Genomic DNA, 20,033 nt, shown 5'->3' with positions numbered 1-20,033 from the left:
GAACTACCTCATGAGTGTCCCAGCGGGAAGAATACACGGCCCGGTGAAGGGCACATCCATGGTCCAACCCTTGCCAACTGATGTATCTGCTTGTCAGCATTCCACTCCTGGAATGCATACACTGGAAAAGGGCCAGACAAAACGTTCTGCCCACCGGGGAATACTGGCAACAGCCAGGGCCGCCACAGCCTATTCGACGTGCCCTGGCAAAGGGCATAAGCCATCGTGGTTGTCGTGTCCGACTAGAACCGTACCGGTAACCCCCGAAATCGAACCGCCCATGATCCAGACCTAGCCTGATCACTCTAAGTTCCAGGATATTACCTGGTAGTCCGGATTTCACCAGCGTACAATGACCCAGAGCAGAGCACAGTCCCAGGACATCCTACCCGGACCGACTGGCATTGGTGGTCACCCTGTTTAATACAAGGGGAGAAAGGATTTATCCCGCCCAAGAAATGCAGAGCGAGCCACCAGACCAGGGAACCCTGGTTTCCTAACTCAGCCGAATCCGATTGTCCCGAGACCTCGGGCATTTGTCTCATGCCAGGATCTCCCCGAAGGAAGCTTGTAAGGAACTGCGCAAATGGAATCGTTTCAAAAAGGTAGAAACTCTCAGACCTAACACCCCCACACAGGTTTGCAGAGGGCCTACCTGCTGGACAGAAAAATAAAAAACGCAGCGTGCAACTTCTGGAGTTTGTCCAAGAGAAGAAAACACACTGGCGAGAGCTGAAGCTCGGGCTCAGATAATCCGACGTTCTGGAAGGGCCCAAGCAGATTTCAGATAGTATAGATGCCTACTGAAATCAGTCAAGGTATAGAAACTACATTGCCCCTCGGTGTAGTCGAGAAGTGGCAGAAGAAGATCGTCCAGGTCAGCCAGGACTGCAAACCCCCACTGATGCAACCACACCCGATCCGGGGCCAACACCTCGGGGCCAACACCTCGCTAATACTTGAGGAGTGGTGGCCAGACTATGTGCTGATAATGCGCCAAACTCACAGCAAAACGGAGGAGGTGCTGGAGTCGGGCACATAGCGGAATGCGTAAACAAGCATTCGTGATGTCGATAGAAACCAGAAGGTCCCCATGATGAAAGGGTGCTATCGCCGTGCTAACGGACTCCATCCTGACCTTCTGTACCCACACAAGGCAGGTCAGGGCCTTAAACTGTTCCCGACATGGGAACTGTGACAGCCACACTCTGCAGCAACAGAGCTTGCACACCCCCCCACGGAGAACAGCAAGCGGTCCAGCAGTAGACGCCCATTGGAAGTATTGACATCCAGGGTAGCCCCCAAAATACCTGTCTAAGCACCACTGAGGAGACTTCAGAAGCTCAGCAACCAGGGAAACTACGGCCAATCTGCCTAGCTGACATACTGTAACGCCTAGACCAATAGGCAATGCAGCAAAGGCAGAGGAATTCCCAAATGGGTACCTCAGAGCAAGCGTTTTTTTTTTGTTTTTGTTTTTTAGAAACACAAATGCACTCTAGACCCTCCCAGTCTTCAAGGACAATTTTGTCAAGATAAGAGGAAAAAGGGAATGATTGCACCGCGTCAGTATGAGGTATCGGCTCTCCGCCGCAGCCACCACTGCATCCCCCATCTTTAAAGGTTCCTGCACAGATGTAATAAGTGCTATAACCAGCGCGTTTTCGTGCCCTACTGCAATCATCCTCACTCCCTGACAAGATAGGGAGCGTGGCCAGCAACCTGCAAGGTGGGCCACGTCCTCAGAGCCAGATAGGTGACAGAGGGGGGAGGGCAGGAGTGCCATATACTAGGCTATATGTCTAAGCGCTACCCCAAAAAACACAGGGGGAGGGGGCCACCAGCTGGAACCCCCCCGCCCGAGGTCCACGTATGGAATGTCCACCAAGGCCCCGCACAGGGGGCACCATCGAAGCCCCTCACAGGGGGCACAGACCAAGCCCCCTACAGAACAGAGCCCCTAACAGGGGGCACAGACTGGGGCTCCTCACAGGGGGCGCAGACTGGGGCCCCTCACAGGGGGCACAGACCGAGGGCCCTTCACAGGGGCAAAAACCAGGGCCCCTCACAGGGGTGCCGATCCAGGAGGCCACAGAAGCCGCAGCCCAATAGGTAGCAAAAAACGCGGCTCAGTAGGCCGCAAAAGCCGCGGGCTAAATTTTGGCCACCCACCAGGAGCGCGTGGCCCACAAGGGGACTGGACCGCCCGGCCGGACACCCAATCGGTAGGCCGCAAGGTCGCAGCCTAAACTTTCGGACCTCCAAGCTGGTAGGTCACAAAGCCGCGGCATAAATTACGGCAACCACTCACCTCCCAGGCCCAACCACTAGATGCCCCCCTCCCCAGTAACAACCCGAAGGTGGAAAAGGGGGACATGTCCACAAAGCCCCTAGGCTGGGAGCCTGGGCTTCACCCAGGATAGGGGGGAGGGGGGGAGGAAGGGGGGAAGGAAGGGGGAGGGAGGTGGAGGAGAACCCCGGAGGGACCGACTACACCAGGGAGTATCCACGGGGGAAGGAGAGGAGGGGACCCTTACTTACCTCTCCAGCGAAAAAGCGCGGGTAACACTCCCAGACAGATCCTCCTTGCCACCAAAGTGGGGGGGCTGTTGGCCATGAGGTACACTGCGACACAGGCCAAGAGCCGGACGTATACGACCTTGCGAGACTGTCCAGTGGGGCTAGTGCATAGCTGTGGTCTGCGCGCGCTCGCTGGCCAGACTCGGGTCACCACTGGATCAAGCGTCCAGCCCGTCGCCCAGCCGGGCAGTTGATTGTAGATCTCACCGGAAAAAAATCCAGGAAAAAGAGAAAATAACAAACAACACAAAAATTACCAGGACAAGAGATCCCAGCAGGGAACTAGGTCCTTACTCCTGATTAGGCAGAAAAAAAATGAATACCTAAAGCAGGGAGGGGGTTATATACTGACAGAGGACAGCCCATGGGCGTAGCCAGGGGTTGTTTTTTGTTCTGCCTAGTACTACTCCTGCGGAGATGATATAACCCTACCGTTCTGAATAAAGAAGGCTGTGTCTGTCAATGAACAAATGAGAAATATATATATATATATATATATATATATATATATATATATATATAAACATCTTCCAAAATTCAAATTTCATATACAATGAATTTGAATTTGAATAGAAAAGATTAGAATAGAGTGGAAAAGAATAGACAGAAAAACAATAGAACAGAATAGAATAAAATATAATACAGTAAAACCTTGGTTTGAGAGTAATTGGATTTGAGAGTGTTTTGCAAAACAAGCAAAATTTGATATACAAGGGATGTCTTGATATACAAGTAGCGTTAAGTCACAAATGAGTATAAAAAAAAAGAGAGGCGCCTCTAAGTGTGGCAATATGGTTACATTTAATGAAGGTACAACATTTAGCAACTCACATCCTCCCAATTCATCATCCTCCGCACTGCCATCATTGTCATCTCTTCCACGCTGTGCTCCACAAGCTCTTCAAACAGTGGTGTTGTTTTTCTAGTTTATTCTTTTCTATTCAAATTCAAATTAATTCTATACGAAATTTGAACTTCAGGAGCCATCTTCCGAAATTTGAATTTTGTATAGAATGAATTTGAATTTGAATAGAAAAGATTAGAATAGAATAGAAAATAATAGAAAAGAATAGCATTGAAAAACAATAGAACAGAATTAAAAAAAAATATTTATATATAATATTTTTTTTAGTCTGTTCTATTGTTTTTCTATACTATTCTTTTCTATTCTTTTCTTTTCTATTCTATTGTAATCTTTTCTATTCGAATTCGAATTCATTCTATACGAATTACGAATCTGAATAGAAAATAATAGAAAAAAAAAATAGACTAGAAAAACAATAGAACAAAATAGAATAAAATATAATATATATTATATTTTATTCTATTCTGTTCTATTGTTTTTCTAGTTTATTCTTTTCTATTATTTTCTATTCTATTCTAATCTTTTCTATTCTAATTTAATTTCATTCTATACGAAATTCGAATTTTGGAAAATGGTTATATATAGTTTACTTTTTCGAATTCGGTCAAGTTTTTTCGAATGTGGGAGAATTTTTTTTTAATTTGATAGTTTTTTGTAATCCGGTAGATTTTTCCGAGTTTGATCAAATTTTTCAAATTTGATCGACTTTTTTTCGAATTTGGTCAAAATTTTTTTGAATTCGAAACTAATCTACTCTAATCTTTTCTATTCAAATTCGATTTCAGTCTATAAGAAATTCGAATTTCATATAGAATTAATTCAAATTCGAATAGAAAAGATTAGAATAGAATAGAAAAGAAAAGAAGAGAAAAGAAAAACAATAGAACAGAATAGAATAAAATATAATATACATTATATTTTATTCTATTCTGTTCTAATGTTTTTCTATTTTAGTTTCCATTTTTTTGAATTATATTCCAATCTATTCTCAAATTCGAATTTATATTATTCGGAATTCGAATTTCGGAAGACGGTCATGTTCTATTTTATTACATTCTATTAAATTCTATTCTATTCTTTACTATTCTTTTATTTTTATTCTATTGCTTTATTGTTTTATGTTCTATTTTATTGTATTTTTTTAAAAACCGAATGTATCGAATGTATGTATTTTTTCAAATTTGTTTTCGAATTCGATTCGAATTTCGTTCCCTTTTTTTTCGATTTGAATCGTTATTTCGGATTCGTTTAAATTCGTTACTTTTCTAATTTGGAAATTCGGATGTATCCGAATTTCCAAATAATGAAAAATTTGTCTGAATTTCGATTCGGAACGAAACGGAATGCACATGTCTAGTATTGATCAGCAACAGGCAGATTGGCAGACTCCTTGGACAAAAATAGGTGAGATTAGGTAGACAGCAGTACAGGAAAAGGACCCTTCAAGCTGATCCAGCACATCTGTACTTTGTAGGAAAGGCTGTCTCCTCTAGTAACTGAACTTTACTCACAGTGTCATACACAGATTCCCTTGCATGAGTTCTCTCTTGAAGTCCTCCCAGCCAATTCATAGCCTCCAGCTCATGAAGAGCCACCTCTGGTGCTTCCTTAGAACTCCATCCCTCTCAAATCGTTTCTGGATCTTTAGCAAGCTCTTCTCAACAGAAACTTGAACACCCGGATAGGCCTCAGATAGGCCTAGCAGCCAGGAGACCACCTGGATAGGCCTCAGGCCTAGCAGCCAGGAGCTGTTTCACACACGTCCAACTAGGCTGCAGCCCTGGGCGGGAAGACTAACATCATGTAACTTCTCCCAAATAAATACCTTTTCCCAGCATGCAAAGCTGTCAGTCTGATTTTCTGAAAAAGGTAATGTCAAAGGCAACAGCACCACCTACTGACAAAAGGGAGAAACCACAGCTAAACAGGATTAGGGCAGAAGCCATTTGACCACTGAACACTTCAAATTAGCCAGGCAGGCTACCACCCGCCATAACTAAATTTACCTGTAGCCCTATTCTAGGATGAGGGTGCTACATAGAATATACACTGGGGCATATAACCTAATGGAACATAGGGGATTCTATGAAGATAACAAAATGGCTTTACATCCACTTTAAGTGGTCATCAGAAACAACTTTGATGTCACAGATTGCTCTTTATACACTAAAACATGTTAAATCCGATTTAGGGGTCTCAAAACAAGACAGATGACGAGATAGTGAGTCCAGATCTTAAGATAAGATTATTAGGTGCTTTATTGTATACAAACACTGCAGTGGAGAGACACAACACAGACCGATTTCCATCTCTACCAGGCGGAACGAAGCAGGAAGTGTCTCTGAGCTTACATCTACGGGTTATACAATTTATACTTTATGAATATGCATAAGCACTAGGCATGTTATAGGTGTGATCGTATAGTTTAGTCCAATCAGCATTCATATCTTCTTAGTAGCAAGGGAACAGTTAAATGGGTGGTTACATCATATGATTGTCAAAGAAAGAGATTTCAACAGTATCTGGTCAGTTCAGACTGGAGCCCTATTTTGAGCAGCTTTCTGGGTTTCTTATCAGAGTTTGTGTCCTCACATATCCTGTAGTTTTGTTTTCAAGGAATTGAAACAAAGAAAAAGGAGAACATCTACGGAAAGTAAACAAATCAAGCATATTATCAATTCTTAAAGTGACCGTCACTTTTATATATATATATATATATATCTCAACATTATTGGACCCCTAAAATTCTACTCAAACATATGTTAAAAAATACTGTAATATGTTACTTTATATAGCACTGGAGGTCATGGTAAATCTATTTGATACAATATGCAAAATATATATAACTATATAATAAATAATTATAATTATCAAAATAATAATAATTAATACATTTATAAATTATAGTTTATTTTCCTCAACAGTTATACCAAAGGGTTGTATTGGACAAAGGGCAATTATGGGTGAAAACTTGAATACCCAAAAGTCTATGCAAACAAACAGTGATGTGATTGTAGCCGTATTTGTGTAATTGTGACAGAGAAAATTGAGTACTATCTGTGATCCTTTTTTTATTTGCACTAACATACAATTTTTCAGGACAAGCTTTCGGGGTATGTCCCCTTGTTCAAGGTCCTTGAGTACTGGTTGGACCTTGAAAAAGGGGACATACCCCAAAAACTTGTCCTGAAAAATTGTATGTTAGTGCAAATAAAAAAAGGATCACGGACAGTACTCAAACAAACAGTAAGAGATTATTAAAACTCCCCAGACAGCACATCGCACGACCATGCCGGCGATGATATTGCTAAATAATATTGACAAAAGTTTTCATTTACAACACAACTGTAAAATATAATTACATATTTTAAAGGTCTGGCATCTCCAAATATAAGTGGTAATGTCATTGCTTTATATCTATAAAGGTATATCATGCTATAATAGCATATGGTTCTCTTGCTGTAACATAACTAGTTAAACTTTTTTTTTTATAGTGTAAGAGAGGATAGAATGCTACCATGGGTTTTTATTGCTGTCTGCTTTTTCTCAGGGAAGATTTCCCATCCTGTGCCAGGGACCACTGTCAAGGGCACATACTTTCTCAAGGGGTGTTTTATCTCCCCCCCCCCCACACACACACTTATGTACCATTTCTTGTTGTATGATTAAGAGCATGCAAGGAATGTTTGCTGCTAGTACTCACTACTTTTTTGCCTTTTTCAAAATACTAATAAAAAGGATTGAAACTGAAATTTCTCACGGGTAATGAAGATAGCAATAACATCTGACAGATGTTCTGCTTCTCCCCTGTTCAGTTGAAAAATGTGTTTTTGTTGTGTGTGTCCTATTGGAGACATCTATCTCCCATTTTGGTATTCAGCATCACTTAGTTGGGAAGTGAGGGGAAATCCTTCCCAATGGAAATTAGAGATGAGCCCGATGTTTGAGTGGAGCGTAAGTTCGACTCGAACATCGGGTGTTCGCCTATTCGCTGAATAGCGAACAATTTGGGGAGTTCACAGCAAATTCGAAAGCCGAGGAACACCCTTTAAAAGTCTATGGGAGAAATCAAAAGTGCTAATTTTAAAGGCTTATATACATGGTATTGTCATAAAAAGTGTTGGGGGACCTGGGTCCTGCCCCAGGGGACATGTGTCAATGCAAAAAAAAGTTTTAAAAACGGCCTTTTTTGGGAGCAGTGATTTTAATAATGCTTAAAACAATAAAAGTGAAATATTCCTTTAAATTTCGTACCTGGGGGTGTCTATAGTATGCCTGTAAAGTGGCGCATGTTTTCCGTGTTTAGAACATTTAGAACGTGACCAAGTGACCCCGCCCCCTCTGACGCTACGGGGAAGCCATAGGGATGTCCCTGTGCGTCAGAGGGGGCGGGATCACCTCACCGAGTGGCCCCGCCCTCAGTTATAAAAGAACTGTCAGCTGAGAGGCCGGTCATTACGGCGGGTGCCTCCCATGGAGTCAGATCGGTGGCGGCGTGCGGCTCTTTTTTTTTTCTTTTTCAGTCCTTTGGAGCGAGAGAAGAAGAAGATGAATGGACTTCGTGGGACACTTTCAGTTTTTTATTTTTTAATAAAGGACTTGTCCCAAGGCGTGTATTGTTGTTTTTACCATTTTCACAACTTTTTTTGTTACCATTTCACACAAGGGGGAGGCCGGGATCTGGGGTCCCCTTGTTAAAGGGGGCTTCCAGATTCCGATAAGCCCCCCACTCACAGACCCCCACAACCACCGGGCAAGGGTTGTGGGGATGAGGCCCTTGTCCCCATCAACATGGGGACAAGGTGTTTTGGGGGGCCACTACCCCAAAGCACCCTCCCCATGTTGAGAGCATGTGGCATTGTACGGTTCAGGAGGGGGGGTGCTCTTTCGTCCCCCCTCTTTTTCTGCGGCCTGCCAGGTTGCAGGTCTGGTATGGATTTCTGGGGGGACCCCCACGCCATTTTTTTTAAAATGTTGGCGCGGGGTTCCCCTTAAAGTCCATACCAGACCCAAAGAGCCTGGTAATCGACTGTGGGGGAATCCCATGCCATTTTTTTCAATGACTATTATGTGTATTGCCGGGACCGACAATTCATTATAGCCGCGAGTACTTTTAAATTACCTTTTTTCCTTTAGAAATGTCATTTTGCTCTCGTACTGTTCTAAACTGAGGAAACATGCGTCACTTTACAGGCATACTATAGACACCCCCCAGGCATGATATTTAAAAGAATATTTCACTTTTATTGTTTCACTTTAAGCATTATTAAAATCACTGCTCCCGAAAAAACTGCAGTTTTTAAAACTTTTTTTGCATTGATACATGGCCCCTGGGGCAGGACCCAGGTCCTCAAACACTTTTTATGACAATAACTTGCATATAAGCCTTTAAAATTAGCACTTTTGATTATTCATGTTCGTGTTCCATAGACTTTAACGGTGTTCGAGTGTTCTGCCAAATTTTTTGCCTGTTCGCATGTTCTGCTGCGAACCGAACCAGGGGGTGTTCGGCTCATCCCTAATGGAAATACAGACAACAATAAAATACATGACTCCCCAAAACTAGAGAAACAAAATGACTAGGGTTATACCTAAATTTATTAAGAAAAACACAAGGCTTTCTGAAACAAATCGTTTCTTGGTATAAGGCAGCATTTAACTTCTTTACATGAAGCCTAGATGTACATTGGCACCACAGACAACCCAATATATTACATAAATACCTTATGGCCTTCTGTATAACTTAAACAAAAATTGCAATTGTATATTCCTATAGAAAATATTCTATATCTATTACTGTTTTTTTGTGCCAGGCCCCTTGTTCATATTGTTCATTTAAGTTATAGAAGCATTAGGATATGGGCTGCCTGATATTGATTTGATTTCCTAGATGTTGTCCTTATAAGCAACTTTTGTGAATAAACATCCTTCTGTTACAGATGCTCAATTTAAAGCGGAGTTCCATACAATAATGGAATTCTTTTCGGAATCCTCCCCCCCTCCGGTGTCACATTTGGCACCCTTTAGGGGGAGGGGGAGCAGATACCTGACTAATACAGGTATTTTGCTCCCACTTCTGGGCATAGATACCCGCGCCACCCGCGGGTATCTACGCCACTTCCCGCCCCCCCCCCGCTGTCTTCTGGGAGACACACGGATCCCAGGAGACAGCAGGGACCAGTGGGAATGTGCAGCGCGAGTCACGCATGCGCAGTGGGGAACGGGGAGGTGAAGACGCAAGGCTTCACTTCCTGATTCCCTTACCGAAGATGGCAGCGGCAGCACCCGAGAGCCGAGGGAAAGATCAACTTCGGGTGCCGACATCGCGGGCGCCCTGGATAGGTAAGTGTCCATATTTTAAAAGTCAGCTACTGCAGTATTTGTAGCTGCTGACTTTAAAAAAAAAAAAATTGGCGGAATGCCACTTTAAGTTTACAAATAGGTATTAAATGAGTCCTGCTTTACTTTACCTATGTCATTTCAAACTATCAGACCATTGCCGTTCTTACTTTACATTTGGGGAGCAATATTTGTACAAAGTGTATTGATACTTAGTGTTTCCATTTAGTTTATGTACCACTTTTACCACTTGTTTTTAAATTGTAAAATCTCAATAAAATTCAGTAAAAGAAATTATTCTAAGATCAAATATAAAAATAAACTAGTATAACATTGATATGCATAGTCAGCATGACAACTGTCTTTATTACAGCACAGAAAACCAAAACAGGGTTGAATCTAACTTTCCACTTTGTGATGCAACTGTACAGTATATTTACCTATACATTCAATATTTCATGTATCTCTATCATGGTCACATAATAGCAGCTTATCTAGTTACACACAGCATGCTAAGTATGCTTCCAAGAACCAAGAAATTATGGAATTTTCCCAACATGTACTACAGACTTGTGCTTGGCTCAGATTGGTCACAGGTAGTTTATTGCAGTTGCTTTTGCTATGGCTTTGAAACACACAAAGCAAAAGGTGAGACACTTAGAGCAGTAATGTGTTTTACTGTGTTAGCCTTATGCTGTGTACACATGACCGGACTTTCAACGGACTGAATCACGTTGGACTTTTTGACGGACAGTCGACAGACTTTTCAACGGACTTCCGTCAAATCGGACTTGTCTACACACAATCACACCAAAGTACGATGGATTCGACTGTGATGATGTACGACCGGGCTAGAATAAGGAAGTTTATAGCCAGTAGCGCCCTAGCGTCGGTTTTCGTCCACCGTACTAGCATACAGACCAACGGATTTTTCGACCGGACTCGAGTTCGTCGGAAAGATTTGAAACATGTTCCAAATCTAAAGTCCGTCACATTTTCAACAGAAAAGGTCTGCTGCAGGTCCGATGAAGCCCACACATGGTCGAATTGTCTGACGGATTCGTTCCGTTGGACAAGTTTGGTCGAAAAGTCCGGCCGTGTGTACACGGCATTAGACAGGAGTAAGAAAGTAAAAAATTATTCATAAATTTCATGTGGCTAGCTAAATATATTTTGAGGCGCAAGCTTTTGCCTTTTCGGGCATGGATTCCAAGCATGCTTTGAAGACGGAAATGAAGTGTTTAAGAAAGCTTGCACATTTATTTATATTCAGTTAGTCACACAAAAGGTATCACCTACATTTTTACTTTACTGACAGCAAACATTTCTCACAGAAGGCATGTGATTCATCTTTTACTTTGGATGAAAAAAGTTAAATTAAAAATTGTCTGAAATAGTCTGCATTCAACATGCCTCAAGAAACAATTTATTACATATAAATAATTCATGTAATATCATTTACCCTGTGCTATCCATTGCCAGTTAATAAATATGATTGGACTTTTAGTGTTTTTTTTATACAACTTACAACTTTATACAATAATCCTTTTATGAGAAGGACTAGTCTATCCAAAAGTCTACCTAACTCTTGTCAGTAGTCACATTGGTAGTAAACTTAAGTGAAGAGCCAACTGGATTAACTTGACGTTTAAACTGCTTACATATCAGGCTAATCAGTTTTCTACGCAGCTTGCTATGTCCAATCAACAACACCAGAGGGCTGAAGCCCATAAAAACATAGGCAGCAAAGTTAGCCATGGGCAACAGGAAGGTGGAAGCAGATGCCCCTTTTGTAAAGTTGTAGAAGTTAACAGCCACCACGTTGGTTCCCCAACAGATGACAAACAAAATAACCAAAGTGGTGATCACCAAGGCTGCTTTCTTCTCAGAAGCCACACGATTAATGGTTTTTTGTGCAGCTATGGCCCTTGAATGCTGCTGCAAAGTGTACAGGGTACCTAGATTGGTGGCCACCATAAGAATAACAGGTATGATTTCATGAATAACCAATGATGTGGTGACAAAGAAAAGGTTTGCATTAGGGCTTGGGAAGTTCCATACACAGCCCATCACAGGTCTGGTACTGGTGCTTATCAGCTGTACTGAAAATGTGGTGTTAGATTCCCCACGGGAAGTATATACCAAAGCTGGTATATAATACAAGCTGTTGAATATCCAAAGTGCAGCTAAGGCTTTAATGGTGGTGATGAAAGAGTTTGCTCTCAGTTTCAAATAATGGCTCCTGATGCTGATATAATGGAATACACTCATGGAGAATGTACCCCAGACACTCATGGACCTCAAGAGGGTCCAAAGAAACATGAAGACCCGGCACCAAGAGGTGGAGAAGAGAAGATCTATTCCCATCTGGAATGTAACAACCAGGACATTCCGAAAGACAGATAATAAAAGGTGAATGACAGTGAGGTTCATAAGTATCATATCAGAAGCTGGCATAGTCTTGTTCTCTACAGCATTGCTTATTATTGTCAGAAGCACCAATGAGTTGCCCAAAATTCCAAAGACTACCAAGACCATGTAAAAAGCAATATCTATTGGTATATCGGCCATTTCAATTAGCTGTTTTCTGTGAAGGAAGTTAGTATATCCTTAAATATTGGGAATAGCCTGATAAAGAAAAAGAATTAGATCAATTATATTGTTCATATTAAAAATTAAATATTTTGAATGTAATAATGCCAAAATTAGCATTAAATGGTAATTTTTTATAAAACAAGATTATACTCCACCTTCCCCCACACACACTTCCATGTTGTACATCCACCCTACCGTCGACCATGAAGACTTGAATTATACAGTCACAATACACACACTCCAATGAACAATTCTCCAACTGATTAAGACAAAAGTCACACTTGTGATCCTGTTGTTAGCAAGAAGTTGTCATTGTTAGGAACTTTAGACTATGCAGGGGAACGCTTACCTGGCAGTGAAATGTTACTCCCTCTCTGCCAAAGAAAGCTTCAGAACATAAATTGCCAGTGAGATAGTGGCCCTTTGCTCATCCATCTAGTGTGAAAAAGACACATGCAAGCATGTAAGTGTTTGACCTCTTTGCTGTGTCCTTCCCCGGCCTTCCCTATCAGAACTCAGCAGCAGCAGGATGATATTAGCCTAATTTGCTATGTCACAAGTGTATTTTTCAGTTGTATTAGAATGAAAGTATAACCAACTCACTTACTAAGGTTTCATGTAAGCTGCAATTGTCAATGTAATTCCAAAAGTAATTTTCAATATTTATTTTAAGAAATACCTAGTGGCCCGAACATAAAAGTATTTGCTCAGGCACTTTCTTTTATGGGGTGACAATGCTCTTTCTCAGTCCACCAGCTGTGTTCCTGCATTATCGCCTTTTCACATGCACTTTTCTGGAAACTACCAGCAACCAAATCAAGGCAAATTAGGCAAGCATGGCCCACTGTTGTCATCACTAGGAACCCCCTTTCTCAAGAAATGACAAGAGATCAGCAGCACTGAAATGCAACAAAGGATGAAAACAATAAAAACATTTTAAAAAGTATTAAAAAAACTATATTTTTTACACTACACAATGCTTTAGCAAACTAAATGTCATTCAGTTAGTGTTTACATCTACTATTAGCCACACATGCTAAAAGTTTGTACAGTTTACGGATACAAAGATTTAAATTACAAATCTCTCCTACTGTATGTTACCTGCTTCCGTGACTGATAAGTCATTTTCGTGCACTTGCTATTTTTTTTTAAGGTTAGTGGTAGGTGAAAAGCCTGTTTCCATTATAATTACATAATTGGAGAGAACATAGCCTGGGTGCAGATATCTCAAAACTGGGGTCTCCAAAACATAAAAGAAACATGAGAAAATCTACCTGCAAGAATACCAGTTTTGGTTGGTCGGGTCCTTTGGACTAAAAGGCTAAGGAAGTCATCAAACCAAAAGAAAGAAAAAAAAAACAATCTCTTTCTTCAACACTCTTGGGCACTAAGTTTCAAAAACAAAATTACAATTTACAACAGACTGGTAAACATTGCTTGCCTGAAAATTTGAATTAGTTGCTGCAATATCCATAGTGAATCTAGGCCAGAGGAGAGAACATACCTGTGATTTTATAAAAAGGTCTTGCTCCACAATCCAAAATCAGAGTCTATTGTCACACTGTTCTTGTGGCTTGTCATTTTCTATACAGGAGCAACAACTGTGCTGATAAATTCCATTTGCAGCCCATTTAACCCAAGCATTGGATGCTTAGCAACTAGATAACTATTTCTTGAGAGCTGGCTTCTGGACTAATCCCAAGACCACTGAGAATTTCAAAACCTTTTCTCTTTCTAAGGATTAACACCTGGGATCACTCACATTTATATTCCTGACACATGCATGTGGCATTCAAGAGAATTCTGATGATAGAAAAAGATAAATAATTCAGAACATTCGTCAGAATAATGGTAATTTTTTATTTTCTATACTGCAACATAATCATTTAGGCTGGTTTCACACGGGCATTCTGTTTTTCTTGTTCAGTTCAGCCACCAATACAGATGTAAATTTTTACATCCATTTTTATATCTGCTGACATCCATTTAAAAAAAAAAAAAAGTGACTTCAAACACTAAATATAGCTGGTTGCTAAGGAGGGGGCCGGGAAGTCGGCCGCTGCATCCTTAACAACCGATAAGTCATCAGCTGCTAACTGAATGTAAAAAAAAAAAAATGGCAGCAAAAAAAAAATAAAAATGGCGTGGAGTCCCCCCCCCAGGTCCATACCAGGCCTTTCGGGTCTAGTATGGATTTGGAGGCAACCAGCCATGCCAAAATAAAAAAAATGGCGTGGGGGCCCCCCTCCAAAATCCATACCAGACCAGCCCGGCAGGTCAGGAAAGGGAGGGGAGAAGTGAGCGCCCCCCCTCCTGTACCATACTGGGCCACATGCCCTTAACGGGGGGTGCTTTGGGGCAGGGTGGGCTCTGTGCCCACCATGTTGATGGGGACAAGGGCCTCTTCCCGACAACCCTGGCTGGTGGTTGTCCGGGTCTGCAGGCGGGGAGCTTATCGGAACCTGGGGGCCCCTTTTTAACAAGGGTCCTGGCCCCCCCTATGTGAATAGGTATTGGGTACATACTACCCCTATTCATTCACCAAAAAGGCAGTGAAATGTAAAAAAAAAACCAAGAGCCGGTTTTTGACAACTCCTTTATTAATAGCTCTGTCTTCTCCCGGTGCTATCCTCTCCCCACGTCTCTTCCCACTGCTGTCTTCTCCTGCTGTCTCTCCTGGTGCCTTCTCTCCCATTGCCATCTTCTCCTGCTGCCGTCACTTCCAACGCCTTCTCTCCCGTTGCCATCTTCTTCCTCGCCGCCGGTTACCCGCTAAAAAAATAAAAAAGCTTTTGTTGCCATCTTCCTCCGTTGTGTTGTCGTCCACCGTCTGGCATCTGTTATATAGCCATATGGCGTGTCTATCCGACCATCTGATGGTCATGCCCCATGGCTATGTAACAGATGTCAGACAGCGGACAACAATACAATGGAGGAAGACTGCAACAGAAGAACAGCAATTTTTTTTAGCGGGTGACCGGCAGCCAGAAAGAAGATGGCAGCGGGAGAGAAGGCACCGGGAGTGATGGCGGCAGGAGAAGACGGTGGCAGGAGAGAAGACACTGGGAGAGACAGCAGGAGAAGACGGCGGTGGGAAGAGAGGGAGCGGCGGAGAGGACGGCATCAGGAGAAGACAGAGCTATTAATAAAAAAATTGTCAAAAACCGACTCTTGTTTTTTTTTTCTACATTTCACTGCCTTTTTGGTGAATGGTTAGGGTTAGTATGTACCCGATACCCATTCACATAGGGGGCAGGCCCGGGATCCGGGGGCCCCCTTTGTTAAAGGGGGCCCCCAGATTCCAATAAGCCCCCCGCCAACCACCGGCCAGGGTTGTCAGGAAGAGGCCATGTTGAGGGCATGGGGCCTGGTATGGTTCAGGAGGGGGGCGCTTGCTCGTCCCCTCCCTTACCTGACCTGTCGGGCTGAATGCTTGGATAAGGGTCTAAGAAGGATATTGGGGGGATCACACACCATTTTTCAAAGCACATTTGGTATGGGGGGTCCCCTCGGATTCCATACCAGACCCGAAGGGCCTGGTATGGACCTGGGGGGGGCCCCACACTGTTTTTTTTTTGCAATTTTTTCTTTGCCGGCAATTTTTTTTTCTACATTCAGCTGTCAGCAGGGAACCCCGCTGACAGCTGATAACTCATCGGTTGTTAAGGACGCAGCGGCCAGCTTCCCGGCCCCCTACTTAGAACCCAGCTATATACAGTGTGTTTAATGAGGGGAAAAAAAGGGGGTTTAAAAACGGATGTCAGCAGATCGTCCGCTAACATCCGTTCTTCGTCTGTTCTGTTTTTGTTATGGATAAAAGAATAAGGTTTTCTTCCGTCATAAAAAACAGAGCTTGGCGGAGACGCATGTTAGCAAATGTCAGCGGATGATCCTCCGCTAACATCTGCTATCCCATAGAGATACATGTATGTCTGTTTTTCATCCGTCAAGGATGGATGAAAAACAGACATACGGAACACTCATGTGAAAGGGGCCTTAGAGGGACATTTTTCTTCTGAGTGGGGTAAGTGATTCCACATTGCAGGAGTAACAGATTTGTCTTTTTAAGCCCTGAAAGACTTGCTAAAAGTGGACTTAGACCAGCCATGCTCAACCTATTCAAAGTGGAAGTCTGGGTTAGAACTAAGCTTAAAACAGCTCCCACCCCACTTCTAACACCTATAGTAACTACTTTGTAAAAGGAAGATGCATATACTTACTATTCTCAGAACAATCCTGTCCGGTCCAGTGATCTCTCCAGCAGCTGGCTTCAGGGGAGAGGAGAAAGTGCCAACAACAGATGGAATAATATGCCTAGGCGGTAACTTTACCCATAGGCTTAGTATGGGGCATCCGCTGTTTACTGTCCCTCCTCTCCATTGAAGCTGGCCCATGGGAGATAATCATGTGACTTGACCAAAGTACCCTGAGAATATATAAGTAAAAGCATTTTGTTTTTACAGGGTTGGTAAGTTAAAGAACTAACTTCCACTTTAAAGCGGAGTTCCACCCATTTAAAAGTCAGCAGCTACAAAAAGTGTAGCTGCTGACTTTTAATAAACAGACATTCACCTGTTCCACAGTTCAGTGATGCGGCTGCCCAAAGCCTTGCTTCTCTCCCCCTTCTCTCTGCGGGCCGGCACTGCAAGTGTGGGCGCCCGGCTGTGGCTTCACAGCCGAGCATGCACTGCGCGAGCTACGCTGCGCTTTATGAGAGGCCGGCAATCTTCTGGACCCTGTGACATGTCCCAGAAGATTGCAGGGAAGGAGGGGGGAGAGGTGAACCTCCACTCTGCGCAACAGCGCCAGGAGAGGAAGTGGGAGCTGGGTACCTGTGAAAACTAAAAAAAACCCGTGAAAACCCCCCCAAAAAAAAAAAAAAAAGACATGCCAAATGTGTCTTGTCAGGGGTTCACAAGTACTTAAAGCGGAGTTCCACCCAGAAATGAAACTTCCTCCCCCCCTCTGGTGTCACATTTGGCACCTTTCAGGGGGGAGGGGGAAGCAGATACCTGGATTTGACAGGTATCTGCTTCCCCCTCCCCCCTAAAAGGTGCCAAATGTGGCACCGGAGGGGGGAGGGGGATCTGGACTTTCGGGGAAAATCGCCGCACATTGCGGTCTACGCAATGTCTGGCAAATCCTCCTTCACTCCCCCCCCCCACTGTCTTCTGGGAGACACACAGGTCCCAGAAGACAGCAGGGGCTAATCAGAATGCGCAGCGTGACTCGCGCATGCACAGTAGGGAACCAGGACTGAAGCTGAAAGTCTTCACTGCCTGGTTCCCTTACCAGGAATGGCGGTAGCAGCACCCGGAGTTGATCCGAACATCGGCTGGGATGCCGACATCGCAGGCTCCTTGGACAGGTAAGTGTCCTAATATTAAAAGTCAGCAGCTGCAGTATTTATAGCTGCTGACGTTTAATTTTTTTTTCCGCCGGCGGAACTCCGCTTTAAAGTGGAAGTTCCACTTTTGGATGAAACTCCACTTTAACAAGGAGGAACTCTTGAAATAGCTTTCATGTCTCAGAAGACCATTGCCAATAATTGCCAATAACATTTGGAATCTACAACTCACTGTACATTAGTCTGAATAGTGAGTTCTGACACAATAATAAACTAAAGAATAGGAAATGTGACATACTTAGTGCATTTGACATGCAGGGCTACTGTAGATAACAAAATCATTTCCTGTAATATTTAAAATATTAATCAAAGGGACAATAATAAAGGCCAAAAAAGGTAGACAGCGAAAATTGTCATTTTCCCTCTTGAACCTTACATTTGTTGTCATTGAAATTACTTTAGTAATTAGTGGAGAAGGGTCTCCTTAGGTTAATGGTCTGTGGGGAGAAGGATCCTCTTAAATTTGTGGCCACTGTAAGAAAGGCCCTTAAGTGGTGGTCACCCCAATCTCAATTGTTTATTACAGTAATCATCACTGTAATAAGCAATTAAAGTGTAAAAAAATCCCTGACCAACCTCCTCCCAGAATAGTACAGTGTCACTGTCACTATAGTGACACTGCATTGTTCTGGTGACAGTATGTTCCAGTATGTAAAATTGTAAAAAAAAATTTGTTTTGTTTTTTACACATACTGTCATGAGCTATGAGTAAGCACTCAGTCCTGAGTGCGAAACGCGTCAGCTTACCTGTACTTTCTGCATGACAGTCTTGTTATTTTGATGATCCCATTTTTTCAATAAAGTGAAGTTTTTTGACTACATCCGGTGTGCGGCATCCAAATCTTCTCCTCCATTCAAGCCTGCTTTGCCAAGCATTCAGCCAGCACCTGGAGCTCTTCTGCTCTGAAACTTCTACTTACACCTGGGTCAGTGTCAGCCTGAGCGGTGGAAACACTTTCTTTGCTTGTCTGCATCTAAGGATACATGTCCGTGATCACTGCCACTACAGTTCCAGTGTCCCTGATCACCACCACATCAGTCCCAGTGTCCCTGATCACCACTACACCAGTTGCAGTGTCCCTGATCACCACCACACCACTCCCAGTATCCCTGATCACTACCAAGCCAGTTACAGTGTCTCTGATCACTGCCACTCAGGTCCCAGTGTCCCTTATCACAGCCACTCCAGTCCCAATGTCCCTGATCACCGCCACAGCATTCATAATGTCACCATAAGGATTTATTCACATGTGCAATGTTTTCTGAAGAGCCCTCCATGTTCAGATTGATCAACAGAGAGCATTGGACAAGCAGTGAGGAGGCATTGTATCACCTCCTTACTACCTGCTTTAATTCTTTGGGGCCCCCCATGTTTTAAGCAACAGACCGCATAGATTCATGGAAGACAGAAGTTGTCAAACAAACCTGATTTCTTTTTATGAAGATGTAGCACCCTGGTGTTTAGGCAGGGTTGCTAATAAATTTAGTTTGTCAGGTATTAATCATTCTGTGATCTGAATCCAACCCCTAATAATTGAAAGAATGAATAGTGGCGCTGCCCACACTGGCTGTGAGAGTGAAAATACCACTAGCACACACACATTCTATATATATCAGCTTCAGTAGTTGAAGCTAAGGTCCGGTCCATCCATTTTATATACCAACATTCACCTGTTGTTTTAGTTTATGAGGTGCTATCTTGTTGTATCATGGACACGGGGACACAGGAAGTGTGCAGACAAAGAGCGATTTGCGCCCGCCTTCAGATTACTCAATTTGCAAAAATTCATGATTGCCTTGCCAGATAGCCAACCCCATGAATAAGTCCCAGTGTCGAAACATGTCGGGGCGTGGCTACACGGCAATCTCACATGTGTGTTAGAGGAAGGAGTGACGGGGGTCAGTGGAGGAGTGATTGCTGCGAACGGGCGAGACGATCGTCAGTGTTCACACTCCCTGGGTCCGCCGTGGCCGTTGGTTGCTGTGTCGTTATTGCTGCATGATATGCTGTGACTTGATCCGGCTGCTGTGAAGTGATTTGCCTACTGTTTTTATCCGCATGTGAGTGTATTGATGTTGGTTTATTTTATAATAAATTTCTCGAATGGTACCACACTATTGGAGCATCTTTTTATCTCACATGTGGAATCACTGCCTTAAGGAGAGCGTTTGATCTATACAGCATGGGATACCAAAGATCGCATGTTAACCCCCATGTGAGTGCGTTGAAGCATTTGTGGTCAAACA

At 43.0% G+C, this 20,033-nt stretch overlaps 1 protein-coding gene across 1 annotated transcript; it reads right to left on the bottom strand.

The window, feature by feature from the left end:
- Window positions 1–11,365: 11,365 nt before the first annotated feature.
- LOC141109868 (olfactory receptor class A-like protein 4) lies at window positions 11,366–12,355 on the bottom strand. Its single transcript, XM_073601127.1, has one exon. The coding sequence runs from the start codon at window positions 12,353–12,355 to the stop codon at window positions 11,366–11,368; it is 990 nt and encodes a 329-aa protein (XP_073457228.1).
- Between the last annotated feature and the right edge of the window lie 7,678 nt (window positions 12,356–20,033).

Source organism: Aquarana catesbeiana, linkage group LG10 (assembly GCF_042186555.1).
Source record: "Aquarana catesbeiana isolate 2022-GZ linkage group LG10, ASM4218655v1, whole genome shotgun sequence".
Classification (NCBI taxonomy): domain Eukaryota; kingdom Metazoa; phylum Chordata; class Amphibia; order Anura; family Ranidae; genus Aquarana; species Aquarana catesbeiana.
This window is presented reverse-complemented; position numbering and strand designations above follow the sequence as displayed.